The sequence below is a fragment of the Salvelinus namaycush genome, chromosome 27 (genome assembly GCF_016432855.1).
Source record: "Salvelinus namaycush isolate Seneca chromosome 27, SaNama_1.0, whole genome shotgun sequence".
Taxonomy (NCBI): domain Eukaryota; kingdom Metazoa; phylum Chordata; class Actinopteri; order Salmoniformes; family Salmonidae; genus Salvelinus; species Salvelinus namaycush.
In genome coordinates, this window is record NC_052333.1 from 12,707,487 (window position 1) to 12,722,828 (window position 15,342).

General features: G+C 45.2%; 1 protein-coding gene across 1 annotated transcript; it reads right to left on the minus strand.

The window, feature by feature from the left end:
* Positions 1-51: 51 nt before the first annotated feature.
* Positions 52-4,546, minus strand: LOC120022040 (armadillo-like helical domain-containing protein 2). The gene is made up of 3 exons (XM_038965836.1): positions 4,348-4,546; positions 671-852; positions 52-333 (listed from the first exon to the last, which is right to left on the minus strand). The coding sequence occupies exons 1-3, from the start codon at positions 4,544-4,546 to the stop codon at positions 52-54; spliced, it is 663 nt and encodes a 220-aa protein (XP_038821764.1).
* Positions 4,547-15,342: the final 10,796 nt, after the last annotated feature.

Here is a 15,342-nt window from a genome sequence, read left to right on the forward strand (position 1 = left end):
ATAGTGACGTCGGTTGGCCTATGTTTAAACCTGACCTCAAACAAAGTTTGCTTAAGAGCCATAGTTTTGCGCTGTAACCTGTCCTGCGCCTAGTGCTGTAACAACCTGTGGTGCCCAGAACCCTAGCATGCAGAGCAGTTCCCTGGCGTAGTTCTTCGGCCAGCCGTACCAGTCCTGTCCCTCCAGAGCCTCTAGGGTCAGCCTCAGGCTCTGTGACTCCACCAAGGTGCGTATAACTGGGATGTTGTTACAACACAGGATGTTGAGCAAGTAGCAGCTCCACATTTTAGCCTTGGTGGATAGAGACAGTGGGCAGGTGGGGTCCATCAGCTCCTGTAGGAGATGATGTACTAAATTGTCAAACAAATTTTGGCTTGGAATTTTATGGCTTCAGTACTCAAGGCCACAATTTGGCCTTTGCTCAAGGCCACAATGGCAGGTGACCATCTACAGCCAGAATTAACTGCTGTCCCTGCCTGCTGCTCTAACCTCCAGGCCTTTTAAACTTGAATTCTACCACAATGCCAGTTCCACTGCATTTAATTTTTCCCTTCTAATCAGGGATTGCTTTAGACCTGGGACACCAGCTGGGTGCAATGAATTATCAGAACAGAACCAGCAGGCTCTGGACCTCCTAGGGTAAGTGTTGAATAACATTTCTCTAGGCTACCTGTAGTGTGGCGTAGAGGCCCATTGCGTGGGCCTGCTTCTGGTTGGTCAAGTGGACATAACAGACCCCTGATAGCCCCTCCAGCACAGAGATCCTCTGGTCATCTGACAGGCTGTGCTGCTTGAGGAAGTCTGCCATGGCTGGCATGTACTCTGCAGCACAGGTTGCTGCTGCATAGCCACCTGGGGAAATGGTTTAATACTTTTCAGAGGCAGAGTACCTTTTTAGTATCTACTTTTAGTAGCTACATATCAAACATTGACACACGATGGCTTTGCAATGTGCTCTGATTTCACAAGACAGTGACTAATCTTGGCGTTTATTTGAGCAGTGCAGTGGTGCCAAACACATGCATTTAGCTGTCATGTAATTTATTCATTTAATTAGCATACACGGAGACCAAAACAATTCATTGTGTAATTATGCCCCAACAGGTCAAATTAGCCTACAGGAATTATACCTCACCACGACAATTTGGCGCAATTGGATGTCGAAACATTTAGCAGACGCTCTTATCCAGAGTGACTTACATGAGCAATTAGGGTTAAAGGGTGTAACTAAACCCCAAATTCAGCCTCTGCCCAACCCATTCAAATTAATAAAGTGCGTTCTGGTGTGAAGTTGTGGGTGGGTGAAATTGCTTATGAATAATTTTGGGGTGGGTAAATGTAGTTGTACCTGATCCCAACACTTTCTCACTAAAGCATACTTTAGTCCACTGGCATGCTCTGATAAAATAATGTCCATCATGGGCAAATCTGTCTTGCCAGTTAGCTCACTGTGGTAACGCGCAGAGTTTTGACATCGATTTCCACTGTAAATTCAAATCCCCAATGGGGTGCTAAAACGATGCTAAACGTAGATATGCATATTGCAATATTGTTGGGAAAGTGCAATCACCTTAAATGAAGGTTAGGGGCTCAGTTCAATCCAACCCGCATTGCAGTATTTACACAGTAGCTCTTTCTCCAATGGTCAAATTAACTCTGGGTACTCTTAGCTCATGTGGGTTTAGAATTCTCAAACATTGAAGTATGAGCCACGTGTGGTGACGTACTATGCTAAAAATCAGTCATAGCACTTGGGTAAAACATACAATGGGTTGACATGACCACCGTTGTCATCTATTTCTTGTTATAGTGGATGTAGCTACAAATAAAACGTAGAATCCCAATAGCCTACGTGGTTTTTATTCTTTGTGAAAGCATAAATGAAACTAAGCAAAATAATAATAATTTGGGCATGCAGAAATTACCTTAAGGCCTTAATTTTATGTCAGTCTAGTCAAGCAGCCTGAGTCAAGGAAGCATCTTGCACAATAAACTCGGCAAAAAATGAAACCCCTTTTTCAGGACCCTATCTCTCAAAGATAATTCACAAAAATCCAAATAACTTCACAGATCTTCATTGTAAAGGGTTTAAACACTGTTTCCCATGCCTGTTATATGAACCATAAACAATGAACATGCACCTGTGGAACGGTCGTTAAGACACTAACAGCTTACAGACGGTAGGCAATTAAGGTCGCAGTTATGAGAACTTAGGACACTAAAGAGGCCTTTCTACTGACTATGAAAAACACCAAAAGAAAGATGCCCAGGGTCCCTGCTCATCTGCGTGAACGTGCCTTAGGAGGAGGCATGATGACTGCAGATGTGGCCAGGGCAATAAATTACAAAGTCCGTACTGTGAGACGCCTAAGACAGCCCTACAGGGAGACAGGACGGACAGCTGATCGTCCTCGCAGTGGCAGACCACATAACAACACCTGCACAGGATCGGTACATCCGAACATCACACCTGCGGGACAGGTACAGGATGGCAACAACTGACAGAGTTACACCAGGAACGCACAATCCCTCCATCAGTGCTCACTGTCCGCAATAGGCTGAGGATGGACTGAAGGCTTGTAGGCCTGTTGTAAGGCCGATCCTCACCAGACATTACCGGCAACAACGTCGCCTATGGGCACAAACCCACCGTCACTGGGTCTGTCATGGTCTGGGGTGGTGTGTCAAAGCATCATCGGACTGAGCTTGTTGTCATTGCAGGCAATCTCAACTCTGTGCTTTAAAGGGAAGACATCCTCCTCCCTCGTGGTACCCTTCCTGCAGGCTCATCCTGACATGAAACTTCAGCATGACAATGCCACCAGCCGTACTGCTCGTTCTGTGCGTGATTTCCTGCAAGACAGGGATGTCAGTGTTCTGCCATGGCCAGCGACGAGCCCGGATCTCAATCCCATTGAGCACATCTGGGACCTGTTGGATTGGAGGGTGAGGGCTAGGGCCATTCCCCCAGAAATGTCAGGGAACTTGCAGGTGCCTTGGTAGAAGAGTGAGGTAACATCTCAAAGGAAGAACTGGCAAATCTGGTGCAGTCCACGAGGAGGAGATGCACTGCAGTACTTAATACAGCTGGTGGCCACACCAGATACTGACTTTTGATTTTGACCCCCCCCCCCTCCCCTTTTGATCAGGGACACATTATTCCATTTCTGTTAGTCACATGTCTGTGGAACTTGGTCAGTTTGTCTGTTGAATCTTATGTTCATACAAATATTTGCACATGTTAAGTTTGCTGAAAATTAACGCAGTTGACAGTGAGAGGACGTTTCTTTTTTTGCGGAGTTAGAGGGAAGCCCATAAAATTGTCAGACCCAAGTCATAACTATTTTCTCTGCTACCGCACAGCAAGCGGTACCAGAGCGCCAAGTCTAGGACCAAAAGGTTCCTCAACAGCTTCTACCCCCAAGCCATAAGACTGCTAAACAATTAATAAAATCACCACCGGACAATTTACTTTGACCCCCCCCTCCCTTCTATACACTGCTGCTACTCGCTGTTTATCTATGCATAGTCACTTCACCCCCACCTACATGTACAAATTACCTCAACTAGCCTGTAACCCCGCACACTGTATATAACCTCGTTATTCTTATGGTGTTACTTTTTATTATTACTTTTTATTTTAGTCTACTTGGTAAATCTTTTCTTAACTCTTCTTGACCTGCACTGTTGGTTAAGGGCTTGTAAGTAAGCATTTCACAGTAACGTCTGCACTTGTTGTATTCAGCGCATGTGTCAAAGTTTGATTTGACCTTGAGAATAATATAATGGATAATCTCAGGTTAATTGCATCGACAGATTTTTCACCTAGGCGGCTCCGGGATTCGAACCAGCAACATTTCGGTTATTGGCCCAACACTCTTAACCTCTAGGCTACCTGCCGCCAGAAAACATTACATAATACTGTTTACACAGAGCTCCCGTAGGATGGTTATCATTTGTGTTAAAACAATAGATTATGTTGTCAAGGTGACCTTTGTAGCCTCTGCTACAGTCAGGAAAAGTGTTGATTAGCTAAATACAGGGTTTCTCCAACTCGATTCCTGCAGAGCTACCATCCTTTAGGTTTTAGTTCCAACCCTAATCTAGTGCACTTGATTCTAATATAATTAGCTAATTGATATGCTGAATCTGGTTAGTTACGACTGGGGTTGCTGTGAACCTACAGGAGGGTAGCTCTCCATAAACCGAGTTGGAGAGCCCTGAGGTACACCTATTCAGTGATTGCAGTTTTCTTCTCTTTATTTCAATCAATATAGTTTACTACTTTACAAAGTGTTGAATAAGGTTTAAGCATTAAGCACACCCGTTTCTTATACTACACTATACCTGTGTATCCCAGTAGGCCAATATTGTGGACCGCCAGTACTCTCTTCTCCAGAGGCAGTTCTGTGTTCTGAATGTTCTGGCCTGCTAGTCTAATCTTTTTATAGTGCAGGTTCTTATTGCCTTCATCAGACCCCTCATCATTGGGAAACAGGTAGTTTTTGATATGGTTGCTGTAAAATAATGCAATTCGCTGAATCATGGTGTTTTCCTCTGTGTTCAGCTGAATGTGTGTGGATCGGAATGCTTGAGATGGAATACAAAATTCTCTAACCATTGTGATGTATCTACATTCTTTATGCAAGTAGAATTACTTCAGAGATATCCAGAGACAGGGATAGTTCTTTCTCTATGGAAATACCAATCACACAAGCACAGGAATTTATCTGCTGGTTTATGTAGGCTGATAATCCCTGTCTGAACACAACTTTTTTTTCTTGTTAGAAAACTTTGTAAAGTCAGCTAGAGTTAAGTTTCCCAACTCCAGTCCTTGAGTACCCCGAACTGTACACATTTTCATTGTCACGCTGGACAAACATGCCCGATTCAACTCAAGGGCTTGATGATAAATTGAATCAGGTGTGCTTGTCTGGGGCTACAACGAAAATGTGTGCTGTTGGGGGTACTCAAGGACTGGAGTTGGGAAACTTAACTCTAGCTGACTTTACAAAGTCAAACACAAAGAGGAGAGGTGACAGTGTGAGTATGTCACTGCTGGAAGGTTGAGGCTGTGGGAAAGTGTACACACATCCTCTAGCTCAGTGTTTCCCAACTCCAGTCCTCCTGTACCCACCGGTGGGGAGAGGGGCATTCTTCTTACCAAATCACATGACCTTTGTTTTGGAGGTGTTCAGAACAGGGTTAAGGGCAGAGAAAGTTTTGTTGCAGAGCGTTTAACGCAAAATCCAGTATGTCACGGCTGAGTATAAAACTGTATAATCTGCATATAAATGGATGAGAGCGCTTTGTTGATGTAAATTTAGATTGTGGGGCCTAGGATCAAGCCTTGGGGTACTCCGTTGGTGACAGGCAGTGACTGAGACAGCAGATGTTCTGACTTTATACACTGCACTCTTTGAGAGAGGTAGTTAGCAAACCAGGCCAAAGACCCCCCAGCGACACCAATACTCCTTAGCCGGCCCACAAGAATGTAATGGTCTACCGTATCAAAAGCTTTGGCCAAGTCAATAAAAATAGCAGCACAACATTGCTTAGAATCAATGGCAATTGTGACATCATTGAGGACCTTTAAGGTTGCAGTGACATATCTGTAACCTGAGTGGAAACCAGACTGCATACCAGAGAGAATACTATCAAGAAAGCCAGTCAGTTGATTATTGACAAGTTTTTCCAACACTTGATAAATGGCAAAATAGAGATAGGCCTATAACAGTTAGGATCAATTTGATCTCCCCCGTTAAATAAAGGATGCACTGTTGCTGCATTCCAACCAATGGGAACCACCCCAGAGAGAAGAGGCAGGTTAAAAATGTCAGAGATAGGCTTGGCGATGATAGGGGCAGTAACCTTTTTAAAGAAGGGTCTAAACCATCTGACCCAGATGGTTTAAGGAGCTCCTTTAGCACCTCAGACTCATTGACCGCCTGCAGGGAGAAACTTTAACGGTGCAGGGGCAAAAGAGGGAGGAGCAGCGGGGGCTAGTCGCATTAGCAGGGGTGGGAGATGAGGAAATGTTGGACAGGCAAGGAGGCATGGCTGAGTTAAATATGAAGCCTGACTTAATGAAGTGGTGATTAAAGAGCTCAGCCATGTGCTTCTTGTCAGTAACAACCACATCAACATTAAGGGACATGGGCAGCTGTGAGGAGGGTTTATTCTCCGGGTCTGTAACCGTTTTCCAGAACTTCTTGGGCTTAGACATTGAGAGAGAGAACTGCTCCTTAAAGTAACTAACTTTGGCCTTCCAGATAGCCTGAGTGCACTTATTTCTCATTTGCCTGAACGAGAGCCAGTCAGCCTGAGTATGCGTGAGCCGAGCCTTTCACCAAATTCAATTCTTGAAGTGGAGTAACTCTGCAAGGTCAGGGTTGAACCAGGAGCTGAACCTGTTTTTAATTATAATTTTCTTTATGGGGGTGTGTTTGTTTACAATACCACTGAAAATATCAAAAAAGGTCCAAGCGTCTTCAACAGAGAACAGGGGGTCATGCTAATTTTATACCAATTTACAGAGGCCAGGCCATGAAAGAAGGCTTGCTCATTAAAGTTGTTTAGCAAGCGTCTATGACAAATCAGGACAGGTCGTTTCACTGAGCAGCCATTACAAACACAGGCTGTAAAACAGTGATCACTAAGGTAATTACAGAAAACACCAGACTGATACCTATCAGGATTATTTTTGAGGATAACAGAGGAGAGTAGCCTTTTCTGGGTGTTTGGAGTCATATCTTGGGATTGGTGATAATCTGAGAAAGATTTAGGGAGTCCCATTGCTTTAGGACTTGGTCAGGTGGTTTAAGCATGTCCCAGTTTAGGTCACCTAGCAGGACAAATTCAGACTTAGTGTAAGGGGCCAGGAGAGAGCTTAGGTCAGGTAGGGTACAGGCCGGTGCTGATGGAGGACGATAACACCCAGCAACAGTCAACAAAGAGCTATTTGAAAGTTTAATGCTTAAAACCAGCAAATCAAATTGTTTGGGGACAGACTTGGTGGAGACAACCGAGCACGGAAGGTGATCCTTGGTAAAGATTGCCACTCCCCCAACTTTGGAAGATCTGTCTTGCCGAAAAAGGTTATAACCAGAAAGGTTAACATCAGTATTCATAACATTCTTGCTTAACCACGTCTCAGTAATGACCAACACATCTGGATTGGAGCTGTGAACCCACACTTTCAATTGATCCATTTTAGATAATAAGCTTCTAGTGTTTATGTGCAGAAAACCCAGGCTTTTATGAGAGCAGAAATCAGTGAAGTAGATATCAGAGCACACGTCAGAATTGGGGCTAGCAGCAGTTGATGAGCCAGGGTGTACGTGCACATTTCCAGATATCAAATTAAAGTTTATTTGTCACGTGCGCCGAATACAACAGGTGTAGACCTTAAAGTGAAATGCTTACTTACAGGCTCTAACCAATAGTGCGGGGGGGGGGGGGGGGGGGGGGGATGTAAAAATACATTTGAAAATAAGAGTAGCAAGGCTATATACAGACACCGGTTAGTCAGGCTTATTGAGGTAGTATGTACATGTAGGTATGGTTAAAGTGACTATGCATATATGATGAACAGAGAGTAGCAGTAGCGTAAAAGGACGGGTTGGCGGGAGGTGGGACACAATGCAGATAGCCCAGTTAGCCAATGTGCGGGAGCACTGGTTGGTCGGGCCAATTGAGGTAGTATGTACATGGATGTATGGTTAAAGTGACTATGCATATATGATAAACAGAGAGTAGCAGCAGCGTAAAGGAGGGGTTGGGGGGGCGCACACAATGTAAATAGCTCGGGTAACCATTGGTTACCTGTTCAGAAGTCTTATGGCTTGGGGGTAAAAACTGTTGAAAAGCCTTTTTGTCCTAGACTTGGCACTCCGGTACCGCTTGCAATGCGGTAGTAGAGGGAACAGTCTATGACTGGGGTGGCTGGGGTCTTTGACAATTTTTAGGGCCTTCCTCTGACACCGCCTGGTGTAGAGGTCCTGGATGGCAGGCAGCTTTGCCTCAGTGATGTATTGGGCCGTACGCACTACCCTCTGAAGTGCCTTGCGGTCAGAGGCCGAGCAATTGCCGTACCAGGCAGTGATGCAACCGGTCAGGGTGCTCTTGATGTTGCAGCTGAAGAACCTTTTGAGGATCTCAGGACCCATGCCAAATCTTTTTAGTTTCCTGAGGGGGAATAGGCTTTGTCGTGCCCTCTTCACGACTGTCTTGGTGTGTTTGGACCATTCTAGTTTGTTGTTGATGTGGACACTGAGGAATTTGAAGCTCTCAACCTGCTCCACTACAGCCCCGTCGATGAGAATGGGGACGTGCTCGGTGTTCCTTTTCCTGTAGTCCACAATCATCTCCTTAGTCTTGGTTACGTTGAGGGATAGGTTGTTATTCTGGCACCACCCGGCCAGGTGTCTGACCTCCTCCCTATAGGCTGTCTCGTCGTTGTCGGTGATCAGGCCTCCCACTGTTGTGTCGTCTGCAAACTTAATGATGGTGTTGGACTCGTGCCTGGCCATGCAGTCGTGGGTGAACAGGGAGTACAGGAGGGGACTGAGCATGCACCCCTGGGGAGCTCCAGTGTTGAGGATCAGTGTGGCAGATGTGTTGCTACCTACCCTCACCACCTGGGGGCGGCCCGTCAGGAAGTCCAGGATCCAGTTGCAAAGGGAGGTGTTTAGTCCCAGGTTCCTTGGCTTAGTGATGAGCTTTGAGGGTACTATGGTGTTGAACGCTGAGCTGTAGTCAATGAATACCATTCTCACATAGGTGTTCCTTTTGTCCAGGTGGGAAAGGGCAGTGTGGAGTGCAATAGAGATTGCATCATCTGTGCATCTGTTTGGGCGGTATGCAAATTGGAGTGGGTCTAGGGTTTCTGGGATAATGGTGTTGATGTGAGCCATTACCAGCCTTTCAAAGCACTTCATGGCTACAGACGTGAGTGCTACGGGTCTGTAGTCATTTAGGCAGGTTGCCTTTGTGTTCTTGGACACAGGGACTATGGTGGTCTGCTTGAAGCATGCTGGTATTACAGACTCAATCAGGGACATGTTGAAAATGTCAGTGAAGACACCTGCCAGTTGGTCAGCACATGCCCGGAGCACACGTCCTGGTAATCCGTCTGGCCCCGCAGCCTTGTGTATGTTGACCTGTTTAAACGTCTTACTCACGTCGGCTACGGAGAGCGTGATCACACAGTCATCCGGAACAGCTGATACTCTCATGCATGCCTCAGTGTTGCTTGCCTCGAAGCGAGCATAGAAGGGATTTAGCTCATCTGGTAGGCTCGTGTCACTGGGCAGCTCGCGGCTGTGCTTCCCTTTGTAGTCTGTAATAGTTTGCAAGCCCTGCCACATCCGACGAGCGTCGGAGCCGGTGTAGTATGATTCAATCTTAGCCCTTTATTGACGCTTTGCCTGTTTGATGGTTCGTCGCAGGGCATAGCGGGATTTCTTGTAAGCTTTCGGGTTAGAAAGCTTCCCGCACCTTGAAAGTGGCAGCTCTACCCTTTAGCTCAGTACAAATGTTGCCTGTAATTCATGGCTTCTGGTTGGGGTATGTACGTACAGTCACTGTGGGGACGACGTCCTCAATGCACTTATTGATAAAGCCAGTGACTGATGTGGTGTATTCCTCAATGTCATCCGAAGAATCCCGGAACATGTTCCAGTCTGTGATAGCAAAACAGTCCTGTAGTTTAGCATCTGCTTCATCTGACCATTTTTTTATAGACCGAGTCACTGGTGCTTCCTGCTTACATTTTTTCTTGTAGGCAGGATTCAGGAGGATAGAGTTGTGGTCGGATTTACCAAATGGAGGGCGAGGGAGAGCTTTGTACGCGTCTCTGTGGAGTACAGGTGATCTAGAATTTCTGGTTGCACATTTAACATGTTGATAGAGATTTGGTAGAACTGATTTAAGTTTTCCTGCATTAAAGTCTCCGGCCACTAGGAGCGCCGCATCTGGGTGAGTGGTTTCCTGTTTGCTTATTTCCTTATACAGCTGACTGAGTGCGGTCTTAGTGCCCGCATCTGATTGTGGTGGTAAATAAACAGCCACAAAAAGTATAGCTGAGAACTCTCTAGGCAAGTAGTGTGGCCTGCAATTTATCACAATATACTCTACTTCAGGCAAGCAAAATCTAGAGACTTCCTTATATTTCGTGCACCAGCTGTTGTTTACAAATATGCACAGACCGCCCCCCCTCGTCTTACCGGAGTGTGCTGTTCTATCTTGCCGGTGCAGCGTGTATCCCGCTAGCTGAATATCCATGTCGTCATTCAGCCACGATTCCGTGAAACATAGGATATTACAGTTTTTGATGTCCCGTTGGTAGGATATTCGTGATCGTACCTCGTCTAGTTTATTGTCCAATGATTGCACGTTGGCGAGTAATATTGACGGTAACGGCAGCTTTCCTTCTGCGGATCCGGACGAGGCATCCGGCTCTACTTCCTCTGCGTCGCTTCCTTATGTGAATAATTGGAATGTCTGCCCTGTGGGGTGTTTTGAGAATATTTGGGATGTCTGCCCTGTGGGGTGTTTGGAGAATAATTGGGATGTCTGCCCTGCGGAGTGTTTGGAGAATAATTGGGATGTCTGCCCTGCGGAGTGTTTGGAGAATAATTGGGATGTTTGCCCTGTGGAGTGTTTGGAGAATAATTGGGATGTCTGCCCTGTGGGGTGTTTGGAGAATAATTGGGATGTCTGCCCTGCGGAGTGTTTGGAGAATAATTGGGATGTTTGCCCTGCGGGGTGTTTGGAGAATAATTGGGATGTTTGCCCTGCGGGGTGTTTGGAGAATAATTGGGATGTTTGCCCTGCGGGGTGTTTGGAGAATAATTGGGATGTCTGCCCTGTGGGGTGTTTGGAGAATAATTGGGATGTTTGCCCTGCGGGGTGTTTGGAGAATAATTGGGATGTCTGCCCTGTGGGGTGTTTGGAGAATAATTGGGATGTTTGCCCTGCGGGGTGTTTGGAGAATAATTGGGATGTCTGCCCTGTGGGGTGTTTGGAGAATAATTGGGATGTTTGCCCTGCGGGGTGTTTGGAGAATAATTGGGATGTCTGCCCTGTGGGGTGTTTGGAGAATAATTGGGATGTCTGCCCTGTGGGGTGTTTGGAGAATAATTGGGATGTCTGCCCTGCGGGGTGTTTGGAGAATAATTGGGATGTCTGCCCTGTGGGGTGTTTGGAGAATAATTGGGATGTCTGCCCTGTGGGGTGTTTGGAGAATAATTGGGATGTCTGCCCTGTGGGGTGTTTGGAGAATAATTGGGATGTCTGCCCTGTGGGGTGTTTGGAGAATAATTGGGATGTCTGCCCTGCGGGGTGTTTGGAGAATAATTGGGATGTCTGCCCTGTGGGGTGTTTGGAGAATAATTGGGATGTCTGCCCTGTGGGGTGTTTGGAGAATAATTGGGATGTCTGCCCTGCGGGGTGTTTGGAGAATAACTGGGATGTCTGCCCTGTGGGGTGTTTGGAGAATAATTGGGATGTCTGCCCTGCGGAGTGTTTGGAGAATAATTGGGATGTTTGCCCTGTGGAGTGTTTGGAGAATAATTGGGATGTCTGCCCTGTGGGGTGTTTGGAGAATAATTGGGATGTCTGCCCTGCGGAGTGTTTGGAGAATAATTGGGATGTTTGCCCTGCGGGGTGTTTGGAGAATAATTGGGATGTTTGCCCTGCGGGGTGTTTGGAGAATAATTGGGATGTTTGCCCTGCGGGGTGTTTGGAGAATAATTGGGATGTTTGCCCTGCGGGGTGTTTGGAGAATAACTGGGATGTCTGCCCTGTGGGGTGTTTGGAGAATAACTGGGATGTCTGCCCTGCGGAGTGTTTAGAGAATAACTGGGATGTCTGCCCTGCGGGGTGTTTAGAGAATATCGTGTGAGTCCTGCTTGTTGTTGTTGTTGAAGAAATCTTCGTCTAATCCGAGGTGAGTGATCGCTGTCCTGATATCCAGAAGCTCTCAGTCTAATCCGAGGTGAGTGATCGCTGTCCTGATATCCAGAAGCTCTCAGTCTAATCCGAGGTGAGTGATCGCTGTCCTGATATCCAGAAGCTCTCAGTCTAATCCGAGGTGAGTGATCGCTGTCCTGATATCCAGAAGCTCTCAGTCTAATCCGAGGTGAGTGATCGCTGTCCTGATATCCAGAAGCTCTCAGTCTAATCCGAGGTGAGTGATCGCTGTCCTGATATCCAGAAGCTCTTTTCTGCCGTAAGATATGGTTGCAGAAACATTATGTACAAAATAATTTACAAATATCGCAAAAATAAACACATAATAGCACAATTGGTTAGGAGACCGTAAAACGGTGGCCATCTCCTCCGGCGCCATTTCATCAGCATTAATACAATCAAGGCACGGCAGAGGACAGGAAGAGCTCTGCAGTGTTGATTTATGACATTTGAATGTGCATTAGATGGCAACAAGATCATATTGTACAGCAATTTCATCAGGTAACATGAATACAAAGCCGGCGAGAGGTGGTTGGAATAGGATGGGAGGCCAAAAGTCTGTGTAACCAATAGAGAGTCAGAGTACCGAGTGTGGGAACAAACAGCCGGATCAAAGGCTTCTTGATTTGAGTGGGGTAGGCTGTAAGAGACTCCTGCCATTTGTTGGGCTCAAAGGCTTCGACACCTCTCACTTCACACCTCCATGCTAATTGAAGTTGTATCTGATCTGTCTCAGTTCCAGGTTGGATGGTGTCCTCAGGTCTCTGCTGTTTGTTTGCCAGAGCACCGTCTATATAGCTTGGAAAAAGGAATCCTTGGTAGTAGTAATCCTTCCAGGTAATTTTATCCAAAATTAGGTTGTAGGTTTGGCGTTTTGAATCTGGAGTGAAGGTTATGCTGTGGAGGTTAGCATCTTGTATATGTCCCTGCCAAAAATCCAAGTTTATCTAACTCCAAATCTATCTTTTTGTGAAAAACATGTTGAAAAATGTGAGAGCTCACAAGTACTGTGTCTCGCTCTCTCTGTTCCCTGGAACCATTATACAAAGAAACTAAATTCACAAATTCTACAGCACAATGGCACATATCTCAAGTGCAAAACTAATAATGACTCAATCCATGCTTTCTGGGAATGCTATAAAGTTTGGAAGTTGTGGGCGGAGCTAGAAAGTTGGCTGTCAGATTTACAGTTGAAGTCAGAAGTTTACATACACTTAGGTTGGAGTCATTAAAACTCATTTTTCAACCACTTCACAAATGTCTTGTTAACAAACTATAGTTTTGGCAAGTCGGTAAGGACATCTACTTTTTGCCTGACAAGTAATTTTTCCAACAATTGTTTACAGATTGTTTCACTTATAATTCACTGTATCACAATTCCAGTGGGTCAGAAGTTTACATACACTAAGTTGACTGTGCCTTTAAACAGCTTGGACAATTCCAGAAAATTATGTCATGGCTTTAGAAGCTTCTGATTGGCTAATTGACATCATTTGAATCAATTGGAGGTGTACCTGTGGATGTATTTCAAGGTCTTCCTTCAAACTCAGTGCCTCTTTGCTTGACATCATGGGAAAATCAAAAGAAATCAGCCAAGACCTCAAATTAATTGTAGACCTCCACAAGTCTGGTTCATCCTTGGGAGCAATTTCCAAACGCCTGAAGGTACCACGTTCATCTGTACAAACAATAGTACGCAAGTATAAACACTATGGGACCACGCAGCCGTCATACCGCTCAGGAAGGAGACGCGTTCTGTCTCCTAGAGATGAACGTACTTTGGTGCGAAAAGTGTAATCAATCCCAGAACAACAGCAAAGGACCTTGTGAAGATGCTGGAGGAAACGGGTACAAAAGTATCTATATCCACAGTAAAACGAGTCCTATATCGACATAACCTGAAAGGCTGCTCCGCAAGGAAGAAGCCACTGCTCCAAAACGCCATAAAAAAGCCAGACTACGGTTTGCAACTGCACATGGGGACAAAGATTGTACTTTTTGGAGAAATATCCTCTGGTCTGATGAAACAAAAATGGAACTGTTTGGCCATAATGACCATTGTTATGTTTGGAGGGAAAAGGGGGAGGCTTGCAAGCCGAAGAATTCCATCCCAACAGTGAAGCACGGGGGTGGCAGCATCATGTTGTGGGGGTACTTTGCTGCAGGAGGGACTGGTGCACTTCACAAAATAGATGGCATCATGAGGCAGGAAAATTATGTGGATATATTGAAGCAATATCAAAAGACATCACTCAGGAAGTTAAAGCTTGGTCGCAAATGGGTCTTCCAAATGGACAATGACCCAAAGCATACTTCCAAAGTTGTGGCAAAATGTCTTAAGGAAACAAAGTCAAGGTATTGGAGTAGCCATCACAAAGCCCTGATCTTAATCCCATAGAACATTTGTGGGCAGAACTGAAAAAGTGTGTGTGTGAGCAAGGAGGCCTACAAACCTGACTCAGTTACACCAGCTCTGTCAAGAGGAATGGGCCAAAATTCACCCAACTTATTGTGGGAAGCTTGTGGAAGGCTACCTGAAACATTTGACCCAAGTTAAACAATTTAAAGGCAATGCTACCAAATACTAATTGAGTGTATGTTAACTTCTGACTGACTGGGAATGTGAAAGAAATAAAAGCTGAAATAAATCATTCTCTCTACTATTATTCTGACATTTCACATTCTTAAAATAAAGTGGTGATCCTAACTGACCTAAGACAGGGAATTTTTACTCTGATTAAATGTCAGGAGTTGTGAAAAACTGAGTTTAAATGTATTTGGCTAAGGTGTATGTAAACTTCCGACTTCAACTATATTACAATGTAAACGTACTTTTATTTCGTCTGTCTGCATATTTCAAGATATGGCATATGGGGGTGTTGTGAGATACCCGATGGGCTGGACAATTATCTTCTCATAACTCATCTTGAAAAAATGTATACAAAAAAACTTGGAAGTCTATTAATCCCCCATCGTTGACACTATTTTAATAGCATGGTCGACCGAGAAAAACAAATTGGTACAATTTAAGACCAAGTGGCAAACAATGTAGGGATGGGAGAGTGAGCATGCTGGTCTGGGCAGATGCTCTGGAGGCAGCAATCTAAGGCACTGCATCTCAGTGCAAGAGGCATCACTACAGACCCTGGTTCAATTCCAGGCTGTATCACAACTGGCTGTGATTGGGAGTCCCATTGGGATTGGCTCCTCTTGATCAGATCACGTAAACAACATGCAAGGTGGCCCTATTCTAAGAAAAGGCATCGGCAAGATTACAACCTGTGAACTTCTGATCCATATCCCATTATCTCCAATAAATGAAACAATCGGACAACATTTTCATAATTATGCAAAAATAAACTTTATTGC

What these genes read in the sequence shown, in the direction of transcription:
- LOC120022040 (XM_038965836.1), bottom strand. Translation starts at nt 4,546, where the DNA reads ATGATTCAGCGAATTGCATTATTTTACAGCAACCATATCAAAAACTAC. An exon ending in TGGCCTACTGGGATACACAG is followed by an intron (nt 853 to 4,347) that starts GTATAGTGTAGT and finishes CCATTTCCCCAG; the next exon opens with GTGGCTATGCAGCAGCAACC. An exon ending in GCCTCTACGCCACACTACAG is followed by an intron (nt 334 to 670) that starts GTAGCCTAGAGA and finishes CATCTCCTACAG; the next exon opens with GAGCTGATGGACCCCACCTG.